We start from the raw sequence: 15,401 nt of genomic DNA on the forward strand, positions 1-15,401 counted from the left end.
ACTTGGGCAGAAGGGTACCGTTCCTCCAGGTGTAGTCACTCATGGTTTCTCTTGGCTAGGAAAGGGAAATCCACCAACCCCTCATGCTTTCCGGGTGAGGCAATGCCCTGCCTTGCTTCAGCTTGCCCTCCATGGGCTACACCCACTATCCAACCAGTCCCAGTGAGATGAACCAGGTACCTCAGTTGGAAATGCAGCAGTCACCTGTCTTCTGTGTCGGTCTCGCTCAGAGCTATAGACTGGAGCTGTTCCTATTCGGCCATCTTGGAAGTGACTGCATTTGTATATTATATAGGCATTATATAAGGTCACACAGAACATATTTGTTTCAAAACCCTAAAACATTAATTATATATTTATTATACTGCAGTAAACCTGCATATCATCTTATCAGGTTGTGATTTCAGTGGAACCTGCAGGCAGACTTTAAGTATCTTAACCCAGCCATTGAGATAGTGGGGCTTAGAAGATATCAAGAAACCAAACAGCCAGATTATAAGTGAAGAGTCAGTGAGTAAGGGGTGTGTTAATCTCATGACATTAGAATGTAAGCAATGATGTTAGGCCTGAAGGAAAGGGCTGACTAGGCAGAGTCGAAGGATGATTCTGAGATTGGTGTGCAGGACCCCGAACTCAACAAAGGACAAACTGGAGAGGTGAATTCAGACTGTGCCAGTCAAGAGCGCTGTATCTGGATATCTAAACCTGGGAGAAGACATAGGCAAGAGTGTGGTCAGGATAGAAACAGATTTTTCATTTTTGTTGTATTCCTTCATTCAATATATATTTACAATTACCTATTTGTGTCAGGCACTGGTTTGGGTTCTTGACATATGCACGAAGAATTAAAGAGAACTCCATAGTAATTATAGGAGGAGAAGAATGAATAATGAATGACACCCAGGTTTCTAGCTTAGTTGATGAATGGATGGTGGTGACAAAACAGGGATACAGGAAGATGACCACTAAGGGATGGGATGATTGGGGAAGGCTTCACTCTGGGGATGAGACTTAGGTATGCTCTGAGCAAGAGTTACCAACTCAAATGCCTCCTGAGATCAAGCAGGTAAAATAATTGGTGAATTGGTTGAATGTAAGACAAGGTTTGTCAGGTCCTGAGACAAACTAGAGTTAGGTATACCTACCTGTAGACATTCTTTATTTAAAAAGAAACCAATGATGTCTCACAGAGCTTGTGATTTAGTGGGGGGTGACAGAAACAAACATACACATAAAATATAACTTCATGAAGCTTTAAGTGTTATCAGCAAAAATAAAAGCAGTTAAAGGAGACAGATTTATGGGGCTGAGCCTACTTTAGACAGGATAACCTTGTAGCAAGAAGAAGAGTAGAGCTGAGACAGATGGAGGAGGAACAGCTTTGTTGGCAGAGGGCATGAAGGACTATGCAAGTGAATGGACTTAGAGGTTCATGACCAATTTTAGCTTACAGTTGAGTGGGCAAGTTTAAGCAGGACAGATCATTCATGTGGAGCAATGGATTCCCAACCTGTTGACTTGAGAGTTATTGTAAGAGGTCTATAGAGCCATAGTTGTGCTTAGTGTTGTTTGTAAACAGAATCACTGTATTCCCACGTGTTTTGCATTTGTTACAAAAATATTGGAAAACAAAATAGTTAACAAAATTTATTTAGGCTTTAATGAGAAGAAATACTTGAAAGTATTTATCGTAGCTCAAAGGCTTGCAGGAAGGCTATTTGTTTTAAGGTAAAGAGATGAGTAATTTTGAATAGATGGCAGCTTAATCACACATCCCTGACTTTTCTCTTTTTTGATTTTTATTTTGGCAGATTATAGTAGCCTGAGCAGGCCAGTTGGTAAAGGCTGGAGGGGGTATCTTAGGCCAGAATATCTGAGTAAAAGGCTTTTTATGGGACCTCATTCACCCTGGAAACGAGAAGGAACTAAGGGACAAGAGGCAGAGAGGTCGGCTTGTTTGTTCTCGTTGCTTGGCTCAAAGACCAGCATTGTGTGGTTCCTTAAAGGCTTTCGTTGACAGAATCCAGTGATTCCCTCAAAGAAGGTCCATATCTGCCTGCCTGTTTTATGTGGTTCTCATAGGACCTTTGCGATTTGACCAGAGATCTGGAAGAACGCTGTGTAGGTGAGCTCATTTGATCCATTGCTTTAGTTAGGATGTAAGCTTGCTTCTGTGGAGGTCTGGCAACAGAGAGCCTTCTACCCTCCACCTTAGCAAAGAAGCCATTATTTGCCGTCTGTTCATGGCCTGACCTCAATAGCAGGAAATAATATTCGTTCTGTTGGTCACTGACTTACCAGTGCTGGAGAGACTGCTATGACCTGGTCTGTATAGATGCTGAGGGAACATAAGCCATTAGCAGGAAGGAAAAAGCAATTACTCACTGAAGGAGACTCAGTACTCCAAGGCAAAAAGGGCAAGCCAGACACCAAAATCATTGTGTTTTTACTCTCACCATGTTGGAAAAAGACTAGAGAAGAGTTGGTTTAAAAAAAGGCAGAGAAAACTTTTAAGGAGATACAATCATGTGATCTAAAAGAAAACAAACAAAAAACCCTTCTGTTACTGAACAAATGAATTTGATTTTTGATTGGAAAAAATCAAATAGATGAAGAGTATGGTTATGGTATTCCTTGAGTCAAATCTGAAAGCTCAAGAAATACCCCCTCCAACATAGTACAGAATTACCTAGAGGTGGTAAATAAATTGAGAAGGCAGATCCAGAAGTCATAACATGAAAACCAAAGAAGTCTGGAGGTAGGAAAGAAAAGCAAATGGAGAAGGAATAGGCTTCCTGAGTCCCAGGCAGGATTAATGTAAGAATACACATGGAAGTACATGTGGGTAAAATCCCTGAAGTCAAAGGATAAGGACAAATCTTAAAAGTTTTGAGACCCAAAGAACATTTATTTGCAATGGAAAGAGAATCAATTAGCTTCAGACTTTTTTTTTTTTTTTTTCAATCAGCGATGCCAGAGGTTAAAACACTGGAACAACATTTGTAGAATCCTGAGGGGAAAAGACCGAGGTCCAAAAATTAATAACCAGGAAAGATATCATTCATTTGTCAGGGCAAAATAAACATTTTCAGAAGTGCGGGCATTTAAAAAGTATTCTGCCCATGTACTTATCTGAGGAAAACACTTGAGAAAATACTCTATCAAATGACAATTGATTCAGAACAGAAATCCCAAGACAGGGAAAGACAAAAAGGAGAGGAATAATGGGAGCAATGAATCTTGCAATATATGTATTATTAAAATTAAATAGATAATAATGATGTGACTAGGACTTTGTAATATAAATGCTAAGTAGGGATTCTTTAAAGAGAAGAGTCATCCTTGAAAGAAAAATTTGTTAGTAACCTAGAACTAAAACTTCCATCTGTTTGGTATAAGGGGAGGTATGAGCAGGCAAAGATTTTTGGTGCATGGTTGTGTGTTTTATATATGCATATATATATACACACACACACACACATAAAATTATTTTTTGATAGAATATAAATGTGTCTATATACGTATTTAAAGGTGACTCAGAGAAATATGTAACCATGAGCAGAACTTTATAGCATAGTAGGACTTCTGTTTTTTTTTTTTTCTTTTTTTTCTTTTTTGAGGCAGAGTCTCACTCTATCACCCAGGCTGGAGTGCAGTGCCTCAATCTCAGCTCACTGCAACCTCTGCCTCTCCAGTTCAAGTAATTCTCATGCCTCAGCCTCCTGAGTAGCTGGGGTTACAGGCATGCACCCTATGTCTGGCTAATTTTTGTATTTTTAGTAGAGACTGGGTTTCACCATGTGGTCCAGGCTGGTCTCGAACTTCTGACCTCAGGCCATCTACTGGCCACACCCTTCCAAACTGCTGGGATTACAGGCGTGAGCCACCATGCCCAGCTGCACAGTAGGACTTCTAAATTGACAGGAAGAAAACATGAACTGGGAAGAATGAGAGAGAAAACAGGAACAGGAAAAACTGACAGGGAGGAAAAATGGCTAATTTTCAGCAAAAGTAGGAAGGAAAAAGAGAATATATAAGATGGAAGGAATATAATTAAGTATATTGATCATTTCAGTTCAGTTGAATGAATTCAGAAGACAGAAATTACCAGATAGGCTAAAAAGCTAGGTTCAAATGTATACTATTTCAAGAAACAGTCCTAAAACACAATGACAAACAATGCTTGAAAAAATAAATGGATAGACAATGGTACTGGGAAAATGCAAACAAATTAAAGGAGGAGTGGCAATTTTCATATCAGAAAAAGCAGAGTTCAGGGCCCAAAATATTAATCAGAACAAAGAGAGTCATTATGTAGTGTCCTTCAAATCTGTTCTGTCAGATCACCCTTCTCTGCTCCTGAATGGCATTTGGTCACTTTCTGGTCTTAGGACAGTCTCATTGCCAAGAATTAAAACAAAACTTGATTTTTTTGCAATAGCAAGGTTAAGGAGACAAATAAGATTATATGAAAAATGCCACAAAGGCATTTGATAACACTTAGTAACCTTTCCTAATAAAATTTCTAATAAATTAGGAAAGGAAAGAAGCTATTGAATAATGACAAAGACATTTACCAACATTTTACAGCAAATATCATACTGAATGGCAAATTTCTGGAGTCATTTCTTTAAAAATTAGCCACAGGAAATAGATGCTAACTCCTAACAGTGAGATTCAGTGTTTTTAGAGGTTCTTTCTCATGTTCTAGATAAGGATAGAAAATAATTTTGTAATATTAGAAAAGTATAATTTATCTGTAATTGTACTGGTCTCAAAACCCCATGAAGATCTGGTAAAAAATTACTAGGATTACAAGGAGAATGTGTAAAGTGATTCTATATAATACACTTACAAAATGATAGGCTTTTAAAAATACTAGCAATAATTAGAAATGGAGAGGGTAAAATATACCACTTATAATACACAATATTTAAAATTTAACAAAATGTTAAAGAATCTAAAAGAACTGTGGGATCTTACTGAGGGACACAAAATAAGATCTGAACATAGGACAGGCCACACCAAGTTCCTGAACAGGTAGACTTATTGTCACAGAAGTGCAGATCCTTCCTAAAATAATATTTAAATTTAATACAGTTCTAATTAGAATTCTAATTGAGTTTCTCTGAAGCTGATTAATTTAAAAGTTCTCAGTAGATATTAAAGTTTGCCATAAGGTCACTTTAATAAAAAAATGATGTCACAGAGTAATGGGCAAACAGTTCAGTGCAATAGAATAGAAAGTCCAGGAATGGCCCCCAAGTCTACAGAATAAATTAATATATGACAAAGATAGCAATTTGATTCACTGAGAAAATGATAGTGTGTTATAATAGTTTATTTAATGAAAGGTGCTGGTATAACTTGACTGTTCATCTGAAAGTAAACAAAGCCAGAACCTTATCTCATACCATAAACAAAATGAAGTCTAGATGGATTTAAGGATATTTATATGGCCTTGGAGTCAGGGGACACTTTCCTTGATAAGCCACAAAATTCAAAAGATAAACAGAAAAAGATAGATAATTAGATTACAAGATGATTAAAACATTTTTATAGCGAGACACTATAAGCAAAGCTCAAAGGCAAATATTAGGTTGGGAAAATATATGAAGGCATAGGATTATTAACGTTGATCACTCCAGGGAGTAATCGGTTAGAAAATATGAAACAATTTTAGAATTTGGGAAAATAATCAAATTTATCTTTTATTATGGAGGACATAATGCAATATTTCAGTTACCTTAAAAGGTTGAGCAATGGACAGGTACCAGGTGATAAATGGCCATCTTGTGAGGTCAGGGAGGCACCATTGAAGGGTTTCACACCCAGGAATGACATAAGGAGATCTGTATTTTAGAAAAAAGAAATTGTTATTGTTGTACAACAGCTAACAATTAGAGGAGATAAGACCTGAGGCAGAGATGAGTTCAAAGATGAGAGAAGATAAACTAAACCGGTATGGAAAAAGTGGAGGTAGAGAGAATGGAAAGGATTCACGAGTTATTTATGAGATAGAATTGAGAATCTGAAACTCTAATAGATAAGAATAAAGGAGGGAGAGGGAAGAGGCAGCAGTAATATTCAGCTACCTGGCCTGGGCAGTTGGGTGAATATAACACTACTCATTGAACCCTGCATGAGGAGTAACTGTGTGTGGTGAAGGGGGAGAAGGTAATGAGTTTTGAACAGATTGAATTTTGGAGTCGATAGGGTATCCAAAGAGGTGACCTTTATATAACAGGACCTATCAGGCTGGAGCTCGGGAGATGCAACATGTGTGTAAAGACAAAGAAGTTGTTAGTATCAGGACTGCAACTGAAGCAGTAGAAATAGATGCCACCACCAGGGGACAGTGCATAGAGTGAGAAGGGAAGAGAATTTTCTAACAATTTCAAGAGTGCACTTAGTCCAAGAGGCCAATCCTTCTTCCAAATACTAGGCAAGAGGAATAACTGAAGAGTTTGATTAGTCTAAAGCTATTCTGGCATTCCTAACCCCTCCCAACCTCAAGAACATTCCTGCTGCTGTTAGTTCTGTCATTGTCACATGGTGACACCATTGAAAGCGGGGGTCCCATGCAATCCAAAGCACCCTTTTCTTTCTCCAGTGTTACAATCACACACACATTAATTTGTGTTATGCTGGGCCCAAAGTCTATCTTCCAAGATTACTTTTCTTTAGAATATATTTATCTGTGGGGCGGGCACAGTGGCTCTGTAATCCCAGCATTTTGGGAGGCCAAGGTGGGCGCATCATGAGGTCAGGAGATCGAGACCATCCTGGCTAACACAGTGAAACCCCATCTCTACTAAAAATACAAAAAATTAGCTGGGCGAGGTGGTAGGCGCCTGTATTTGCAGCTACTCGGGAGGCTGAGGCAGGAGAATGGCGTGAACCCGGGAGGTGGAACTTGCAGTGAGCCAAGATTATGCCACTGCACTCCAGCCTGGGCGACAGAGCAAGATTCTGTCTCAAGAAAAAAAAAAAAAAAGAATATATTTATCTGCTTGGCCTACTCCGACCCCCAAAAAGCTCTTCTATCAGTGAGTATTTCCAGGGGAGGGGGTATCTTTTTCAAATAAGGGAAGGCCACGTTACACTCTCTTTCCAGGGCACTGAACACAAGTATTTACGTTTAAGTAACTAGCAGTGGTTACTGCAATGTCTTCCAGAAGAAAGAAAGAAACTGTATTTCAAGGCAGCTTGTGACTTGCATCTTGCCAGTGGCAACTTCTGCTAAAAACAATCCAAAGAAACCAATTCAGCTTATCCAGGTACTCCAAAATATTGAAATATTGATGAGGAAGGACCAGGAAAGGGAAAGGATGAAGACTTGAGAGAGGTGGTGTGAGGACTAGAGCAGGATCCCTGAAGGCATGAGGCCGTGGGATCCTAGCACGTGTGGGAGGGGTTAGTCTGGATAGGAGATTGGCTTCTTTTCTCTCAAAGAGGGAAGGGTGGTTGTAGTTACAGATGTGTGATGATGGGTTTGTGGATGGGAGATAAGCTACTTCGCTTACATTTTCTCTGTGGACAGGAAGCAAGGTCATTTGCTGACAGTTAGGAGGTGATGGGTAAGGGTGGTTTTCAAAGATTTGAGAATAGGTTGGTTTGGGCCAGCCACTGAAGAAGATGGGAGAGAATGCTGACCTAGAATAAACTGGGCTTCCAACCAGCATTTGGGGCCCAGTGGAGGTTGATGTCCTGGAATTCACATGCTGCCTTTCTCAGCTTTGGATGAATTTTCTCTCTTAGCACACACCAGCCTTCTAGCTGGCTCTGTGCATTTCCTGACTTGCTGGCCAGGACCCCCACACCCTTGTTCTCCCATTTGGGGAATCATTGAAATCCAAGTGATGTTACTGTAGAAATGACCCTGAATGTTTGTTTGTTTGTTTGTTTCTGGGACACAGATCAGGCATGATCTCAGCTCACTGCAGCCTCAACCTCCCTGGCTCAAGCAATCCTTGCGTATCAGCCTCTGAGTAGCTGGGACTACAGCCACGTGCCACCACACCGGCTAATTTTTGTATTTTTTGTAGCGATGGGGTTTTGCCATGTTGCTCAGGCTGTTTTCCAACTTCTGAGCTCATGCAATCCACCTGCCTCCACTTCCCAAAGTGCTGGGATTACAGGCATGAGCCACTGCGACCAGCCTGAATGTGTTCTGAACATTCAAAAACAAATAATATATTAATGTCAGGATTTTGATATTTGACTTGCTTTAGTCCCTAATATGTTGAGAATTGCCATTCTAGAAGCTTTCTCCAGTCTAGCCTACAGTTCCAGGATCCTGGACTAACCCTGAATCCCAGATTTCAGTTGTTCATTTGATATAAAGAATGTTAGATTTTCTCTTAGGACATGTAAAACCTGATTAGTCAAACGGCTGTGTTTCTTTTCTCTGTTCTGTTTTAAAAATTGGTAATCTTTTCAGATGGTTGAGTCTTTCTTCTTTAAGCATCCGTATTTTTTTCTAACATGCTACTTGTGAGATTCATCATCTTCAATATGTCATTACTTTTGCATGATTTAAAAATTGTTGCTCTAAACATCTGGCATACTCTGTGTCTGTTCATCATTTGGTATGTTAAATAGAATTGGTCCTCTGTTTTTCCTTTGGTTGGAAAAAATTCTTTATCATTTATTATTTTCTACTAGCATATTAAAAGAAGGGGAAAAGATTGTCCAGTTATCTGTAAGCTTAGGACCTAAATATGTCAGAAGGCAAAATTAAGTAGAATGGAGAGCAGACTCGTTTCTGTTTTCTTATAGCAAAACTTAGCTCAATTCTATTTCCTTATAGCAAAACTTTCTCCCTCTCATATACATTTCATAATGAGATTTGACTGTTTTGCTGAGCATTCAAGGTTTTGCATGACCTAACCCTACCTGCCCATTCAAAATTTATTTTGGCTGGACGTGGTGACTCATGCCTGTAATCCCAGCACTTTGAGAGACCCTGCCTCTACAAAATATAAAATAAGTAAACAAATAAAAATTTTTTAAAAACTCACAAAATTTGTTTTGGCACTTTCTTTCCCACACTCTGTTCCACAGTCACTATTAGTTTAGTGCCTTTGCCCTGGTCCCAAAGAAACGTGTTCCTGTTCTTAGCATTAGATAGGGCTTCTCAGGTCTAAGTAGCCACTCGTTATTGTTCAGCCACTTTATATATCCCTTCCCTCCATGAGAAGTAACAGTTGTTATTTATTGATATGGTTTGGCTGTCTCCCCACCCAAATCTCATCTTGAATTGTAGCTCCCATAATTCCCACATGTCGTAGGAGGGACTTGGTGGGAAGTAATTGAATTATGGGGGCGGTTCTGTACCGTGCTGTTCTCGTGATAGTGAATAAGTCTCATGAGATCTGATGGTTTTATAAAGGGGAGTTCCCTTACACAGGCCCTCTTGCTTGCCACCATGTAAGACGTGACTTTGCCCCTCATTCACCTTCAGCCGTGATTGTGAGGCCTCCCCAGCCCTGTGAAATTGTGAGTCAATTAAACCTCTTTCCTTTATAAATTACCCTGTCTTGGGTATGTCTTTATTATAAGTGTGAGAACAAACTAATACACTTGTCTTAAATACTAACATACTCAACAGAATATATCTGCATATAACAAATTCACACAAACTTATTTATACCCCAGTTGCTCTAAGGGGCTCACAATGAGTGTGTCCCCTTCTTTGACCCTTCCCTACAGCAGAATATATGTAAATCAGATTGCTGACCAGGGCAGCTTTCCTGAAGTTGATGCTAGAGCCAAGGTTTTAATGGCAAGGTGAAGCTGTATAAACAAGGTGCAGAAAGCTGTTCTGGGAAATGGCTCAGCTGTGGGAAGACATGAAGTCCTATAACACAATGGTGACTGTCAGATTTTATAACTGGCTCAATATTTTGTAAGATTAAAATATCTCATCAAGGAGATGAGTAGTGGAAGGTTACTTTAGAAAGGTAGGTAAGGGCCAGAATAGATAAGGCCAAAGAACTGGTATTAGGGGATGTGAGAGAGGCTAAATAGGCCTCTTCCCCTTATGACTACAGTGCACACTTCCCCTAGGGTTGATGGGGAATCTGCCAAAAACAGCTTGTATCTAGCCTAGCCTTCTAGCAGAATGTCTTATAAATCACTTAGTGATGTAAATGCTTAAGACATCATGAGGTCAGTAATTGTGCTATTTCCCATAGAAAGCAACTCAATATAAGAAGTGGTGGTGATGTGGCCTTTACAAATGACTTTTTAAATATGGATTTTTTGAAAGGAATTGTTTTCTCAATAGTTAACTCACTGTATCAGAAGGTATATGGCTATATGGCCCAGAGATATGGGAAGTTTATTATTGATGAGATCCCGTTATTAGTCCTTTACTTAAAATAGTTGAATTATGCATCTTTAATTGCACTCAATGTGTTAATACGATCTGGAGGTGAACTTACAGATTTCTTAACAATAAAAGGGGGATTCTTAGACTGAAAACTCTATGGGGCTTTTGAATTTATGAAAAATGATCCATTATACTTGAAAATAGACAAGAATGCCCAACAGAGATAATTAATAAATATTTTAAATTAGATTCTTCGTTCGTGGAGGGAATATGACCTGGCAGTAATGATTATAAATTATGGGAAAAAAATGTTGGACATCACACCGGGATGCAAGTCTCTGTTTGATGGTAGTAATGAACAAGAAGAAATGCCAGAGGAGGTAACTGTTTCTGTTTCTCATTTTTAAACCTATGTTTAGTTTGCATCTTTTAGGGTTAATGTAGTATTATTAAGCATATTAGAAAATTGATAAGTTTTACACTTGTTATATTTACATATAAGTAAAGTATTATAGTAAAGAGCTTTTGGGTTTTATTTTTGTTGTTGTTATGGTCAAGAAAATGAAAAAGGAATCTCTGCTAGCATACTGAATAGTCCCCATCACCAGTCCCAACCATCAGTTAGGTGATGATAGAGAGCTTCTTACACCCAGTTGGACATTGGACTTAAAAGCTCTCTAAAGTCTCTTCCAAATCTAAGATTTTACTGTTCTGGGTGGATCATGGAATGTAGCAAATACATGTCAGCATTTTTTTACTTTGTGTTCAAAGTAGATTTCTGAAACTCACTGTGACACCTATATTCTCTTCTTTATGAGACTGCTAATTTTTGAGATGAACTTTTAATATCTGCCTTCCAAGCATGAGTCTTACAAGAGCTTATGCTTATTGCCTTTCCTTGAAACTATGTAGTTACATATTTTTGTAGATCAAGTTTTGAAATGTTACTTAGTTCACTGGGTTGCTTTCTTTCCTTTCTTTCTTCCTTTCTTTTCTTCTCTTTTTTTTTGACAGTCTCACTCTATAGTCTAAGCTGGAGTGCAGTGGTGCAATCTTGGCTCACGCAGCCTCTGCCTCCTGGGTTCATGTGATTCTTCTGCCTCAGCCTCCGAGTAGCTAGGATTATAGGCATGTGCCACCACACCTGGCTAATTTTTGTATTTTTAGTAGAGATGAGGTTTCACCATGTTGGCCGGGCTCGTCTTGAACTCCTGACCTCAGGTGATCTTCCCACCTTGGCCTCCCAAAGTTCTGGGATTACGGGCATGAGCCATCGTGCCTGGCCAGTTCATTGGGTTTCTGAGGGTACTAGGAATTACTTGAAGTCCCTTCCATGGCTTGGGTGGAGGTAGAGGCTCTCATCCCTGACTTTGTCTCACTTAGAGTAAGCTCCATTTCTATCTCTGTGATATGTTGAATTTCCAAGTAAGCATTTGTTTGCCCAAAAAATCTTTTAAAAATCACCACTGTTTTACTGGATGACTTTTTAAGGTATAATACTTTTTTTTTTTTCTAGTTGGGAGGATGTTTTGTCTAGAGGGATTTTTGATTAAGCTGGAAGCAATTTGAGGGTTGGTTGTTTGTTTTTGTGCCATGCAGTGTCTACTCTCAGAGTCCATCAGCCTTTTTATGTCACCCAGGCCTTGACTCAGGGCCTTCCACATCATGGTAGGACAGGCCTCATGCCTCTCTCCTTGAAGCTTATAGTCCAGCAGAAGGTTGTGATTCTTTCATCTAAGATTGTAGAGATTGTTAATTTATAGGAGTCAGAAATTATTAGAGCTACTCAAGATTCCTTTAAACCTGAAGGGGCTTGGAAGGTTTTTTTTTGAACAAGAGACATTAACAGGTCAGTTCTCAGGCTTAGACAGAAAAAACCTGGTAGTGAGCCTGAGTGCGCAGACAGGCCAATTCTTAATCCACTAATTACTGATCTCCTTATGTTTCAATGAAAGGCAAAGTAGCAAAGGCAATTAGCTTAGTTGTAAAGAAGCTCCTTCTGGGAAAAAGAAAGGGAAAAAAGAATAAAGGGGTACATTTCTGAGGGCAGGCTGGGAATTGTCTTTTCAAGATTTTTAGAGACATATCCTCAGCTGCTTTGAGAATGCAGGTTTTGGAGGGGGCTGGCTAGGTAGGTGAAAGTTACTGGGAGAAAGGGAGAGGGAAAAGAAGCAGTATTTTGGTCAATCTCCATGAAACACAGTACTATGTCTACATTTAATTAGAGCACAATAACTGTTATTATTCATTGTTATTAATTAATATTGTTATGTGGATCATAGTTTTATCTACCAAGTATGAAAGTATGAAAACAGAATTTAAAGAATGTTGTTTGAAAATGACAGTTGTCGCAACACGTTAAAGTACATTTTGACATTTAACCAATGTTTCTAGGATTCTTCTAAGAAGTCTTTAAAGACTAAGAAGCCACAGCAGATACTATTGCCTGAAAAGATAAATGAACAGCTGGCCTTGTTGGAAACACACCTACTCAAACTGACAAAGCAATGTAATCATTTTTTTTTCTGTATACCTCCGTTTAGCATTAAGTTTTTTAAAACGAGAAAAAATTTTGTTCAAAGGATTAAGATGAGATTAGCATTTGGTAAACCCTTTAAGGTTTACACAGTGCTTTTATATCATTAATCCTAACAATACCCTGTTAATAACGGATTGCTAACCACTTTTTACAGATGTGGCTCATAAAGATTAAGTGATTTACATAGGATTACATAGCTGACTTGGACTTGAGCCTGTGTCTTCTGACTCTAAAGCAGGTTTTCTCAACCTCGACACTATTATCATTTGGGGCCAGGTAGTTCTTTGTTGTGGGGACTGTCCTTGGCACTGTATGATATTGAGTAGCCTCCCTGGCCTCTACTCACAGAAGCACAGCACACCACCCCCTAATTGTGACAGCCATCTGGGTATCCTTGGTGGGAGAGTGGGAGGGGGTTATGGTGGCACAAAAATCACTGCTTTGAAGTAAAAAGTGCGACTGAGAAATAAAGGAATAGTGTGAGTGTTAATGTGTAAGTGGTTTGAACCAATGCCTTCCAGAGTAGAAAGCAGAGTGAAAGATTAGTTTAATTTTAGGTCATTGTACTGTAGTGATTTCATAATAAACCAATGTGTTAATGCAATGATTGGTATTTTGGAGTTTGCAGCCTAGAAGGCTACTTGGGAAATTGAGTTAGTTTCTGGTGATGATTAGTATTGTCACATTTTTAAAAAGCAGGTATTTCAAATCTTCTAGAACAAGAGAGTGTCCAAATTTGAGCCTTAAACCAAGTATGAGGCTCTACTTTTGCCCCATGGCCTTTGGGGATGAGGTTACACTTGTAGAATTCCATGTCCCTACCTCACCTCTCCTACTGTGTGCCTCAGTTCTGTCTTGTGGGCTTCGCTGACTTGGATCTCTCTCTTTTAATATGTTCCATGCCTGTTTCAAGCATGGATTTATGAATTGAACTAAGTATTTGATTATTCCCATAATTGGTTAACCTAGCTTTGGGAAAGCTGTAATCATCTTATTACTATATAAAGTATAATTCCTTAAAATATACAGTGTTCTAGAAATGTTAATTACTTATTTTCATAATATCAGCAAAAATATTTTACCAAGAAGCACAATGGGCTATAACTAGCTGAATAGTAAATTCTCCCTGGTGGTCTAATGGTTAGAAAAAGAATAGTAAATTCAATAACAATAATAAAATGATAGTTTTGTACAGTGTTTTCTGTGTGCCAGTTACTATTTTACAAAATATACTATTTTTATAAAATATACACATTAAAACTCATGCAACCTGTATATAAGAACCATATGAGGAAGGTACTATTATTGTCTTCATTATAAAGATAAGGAAACTGAGGCACAGAGAAGCTAAATAACTTTCTAAGGTTTCATAACTAAAAAGTTGTCGTAGTTAGAATTTGAACCCAGCCAGTCTGGCTCCAGGCTGTGTTATACTTTACTGCCTTTTAAAGATAGTTTTGCTAAAATGGAGTAAATATAATTGGTAGATTTCTGAGTCTTGGGTTTGCTGATATATGACAGCTGTTGAAGAAGAGAGAATCATGCCTTGAAAACTCTTTACCTATTTGGTGGTGGACCCCTTAGCTTTTAGGGGGAAGAGTGAAGCAAATAATTTCATCAGATTATTTTTATTTCCAAAATGTAATGCTATAATTGCTATGTTAAGGCACATAATTTAGAATAAATACTTTAGTATTTTCCTGTTTTTTCATCTCTTTCAAATAATTGTTATTGTGAATCACTCAAAAAAACTTTTATTTTGGGTTATTAAACAGAACATACAACTTTTGAATTTTTTAACCTTAGATGTTACATCTGAACTCTCAGGAGGAGAGGACCCTATATTTCTTTATCCCGTAGTTTTGAATTGGTCGGTCAAAGGTGCCGTGAAAGAAGGTAGGTGAACTGGATGTGTATATGCTGTTCACTCGATTTATCACCAAAGAGAATTAATTCTGTGGATTTTGTTTCTGTTGTCTACTTGAAGATTTCACCTGTTTTAGGCAGAATATTTTGAATTCTTACCCACTCAGAATAATGCAGAATCTTGATTGCCAAGTAATGAAAGAGACCTAAATGGGTACCTGATTTAAAGTCTGGAAAGACAGAATCTTGATGGTGGCTTATTTTGGTAGTGAATGGTGGTGTTATGAAGCTTACGAAAACTAGGGCATTGAAAAATGTATTAGTGGCTGGGCACAGAAGCTTACACCTGTAATCTCAGCACTTTGGGAGGCCGAGGCAGGCAAATCACCTGAGCTCAGGAGTTTGAGACCAGCCTGGGCAACATGATGAAACCCCGTCTCTACTAAAAATACAAAAATTAGCCTGGCATTGGGTGGTGGGCACCTGTAATCCCAGCTTCTCAGGAGGCTGAAGCAGGAGAATCGCTTGAATCTGGGAGGCAGAGGTTGCATTGAGCTGAGATCATGCCACTACACTCCAGCTGGGGCGAGAGAGTGAGACTGTGTCTCAAAAAAAAAAAAAAAAGAAAAATGTATTAGTGACTTTCAAGTTTAGCTGATG

At 38.7% G+C, this 15,401-nt stretch overlaps 1 protein-coding gene across 1 annotated transcript in view; it reads left to right on the forward strand.

The window, feature by feature from the left end:
- The window catches only part of CFAP54 (cilia and flagella associated protein 54), a 377,376-nt gene that overhangs the window by 121,291 nt on the left and 240,684 nt on the right, over positions 1–15,401 (forward strand). The window contains exons 27-29 of the mRNA XM_015431414.4: positions 10,585–10,716; positions 12,731–12,845; positions 14,682–14,771. Of these exons, the coding sequence (XP_015286900.3) occupies positions 10,585–10,716; positions 12,731–12,845; positions 14,682–14,771 (337 nt within the window). The remainder of the gene's footprint in view (positions 1–10,584; positions 10,717–12,730; positions 12,846–14,681; positions 14,772–15,401) is intronic.

The sequence above is a fragment of the Macaca fascicularis genome, chromosome 11 (assembly GCF_037993035.2).
Source record: "Macaca fascicularis isolate 582-1 chromosome 11, T2T-MFA8v1.1".
In the NCBI taxonomy this organism is placed as follows: Eukaryota; Metazoa; Chordata; class Mammalia; order Primates; family Cercopithecidae; genus Macaca; species Macaca fascicularis.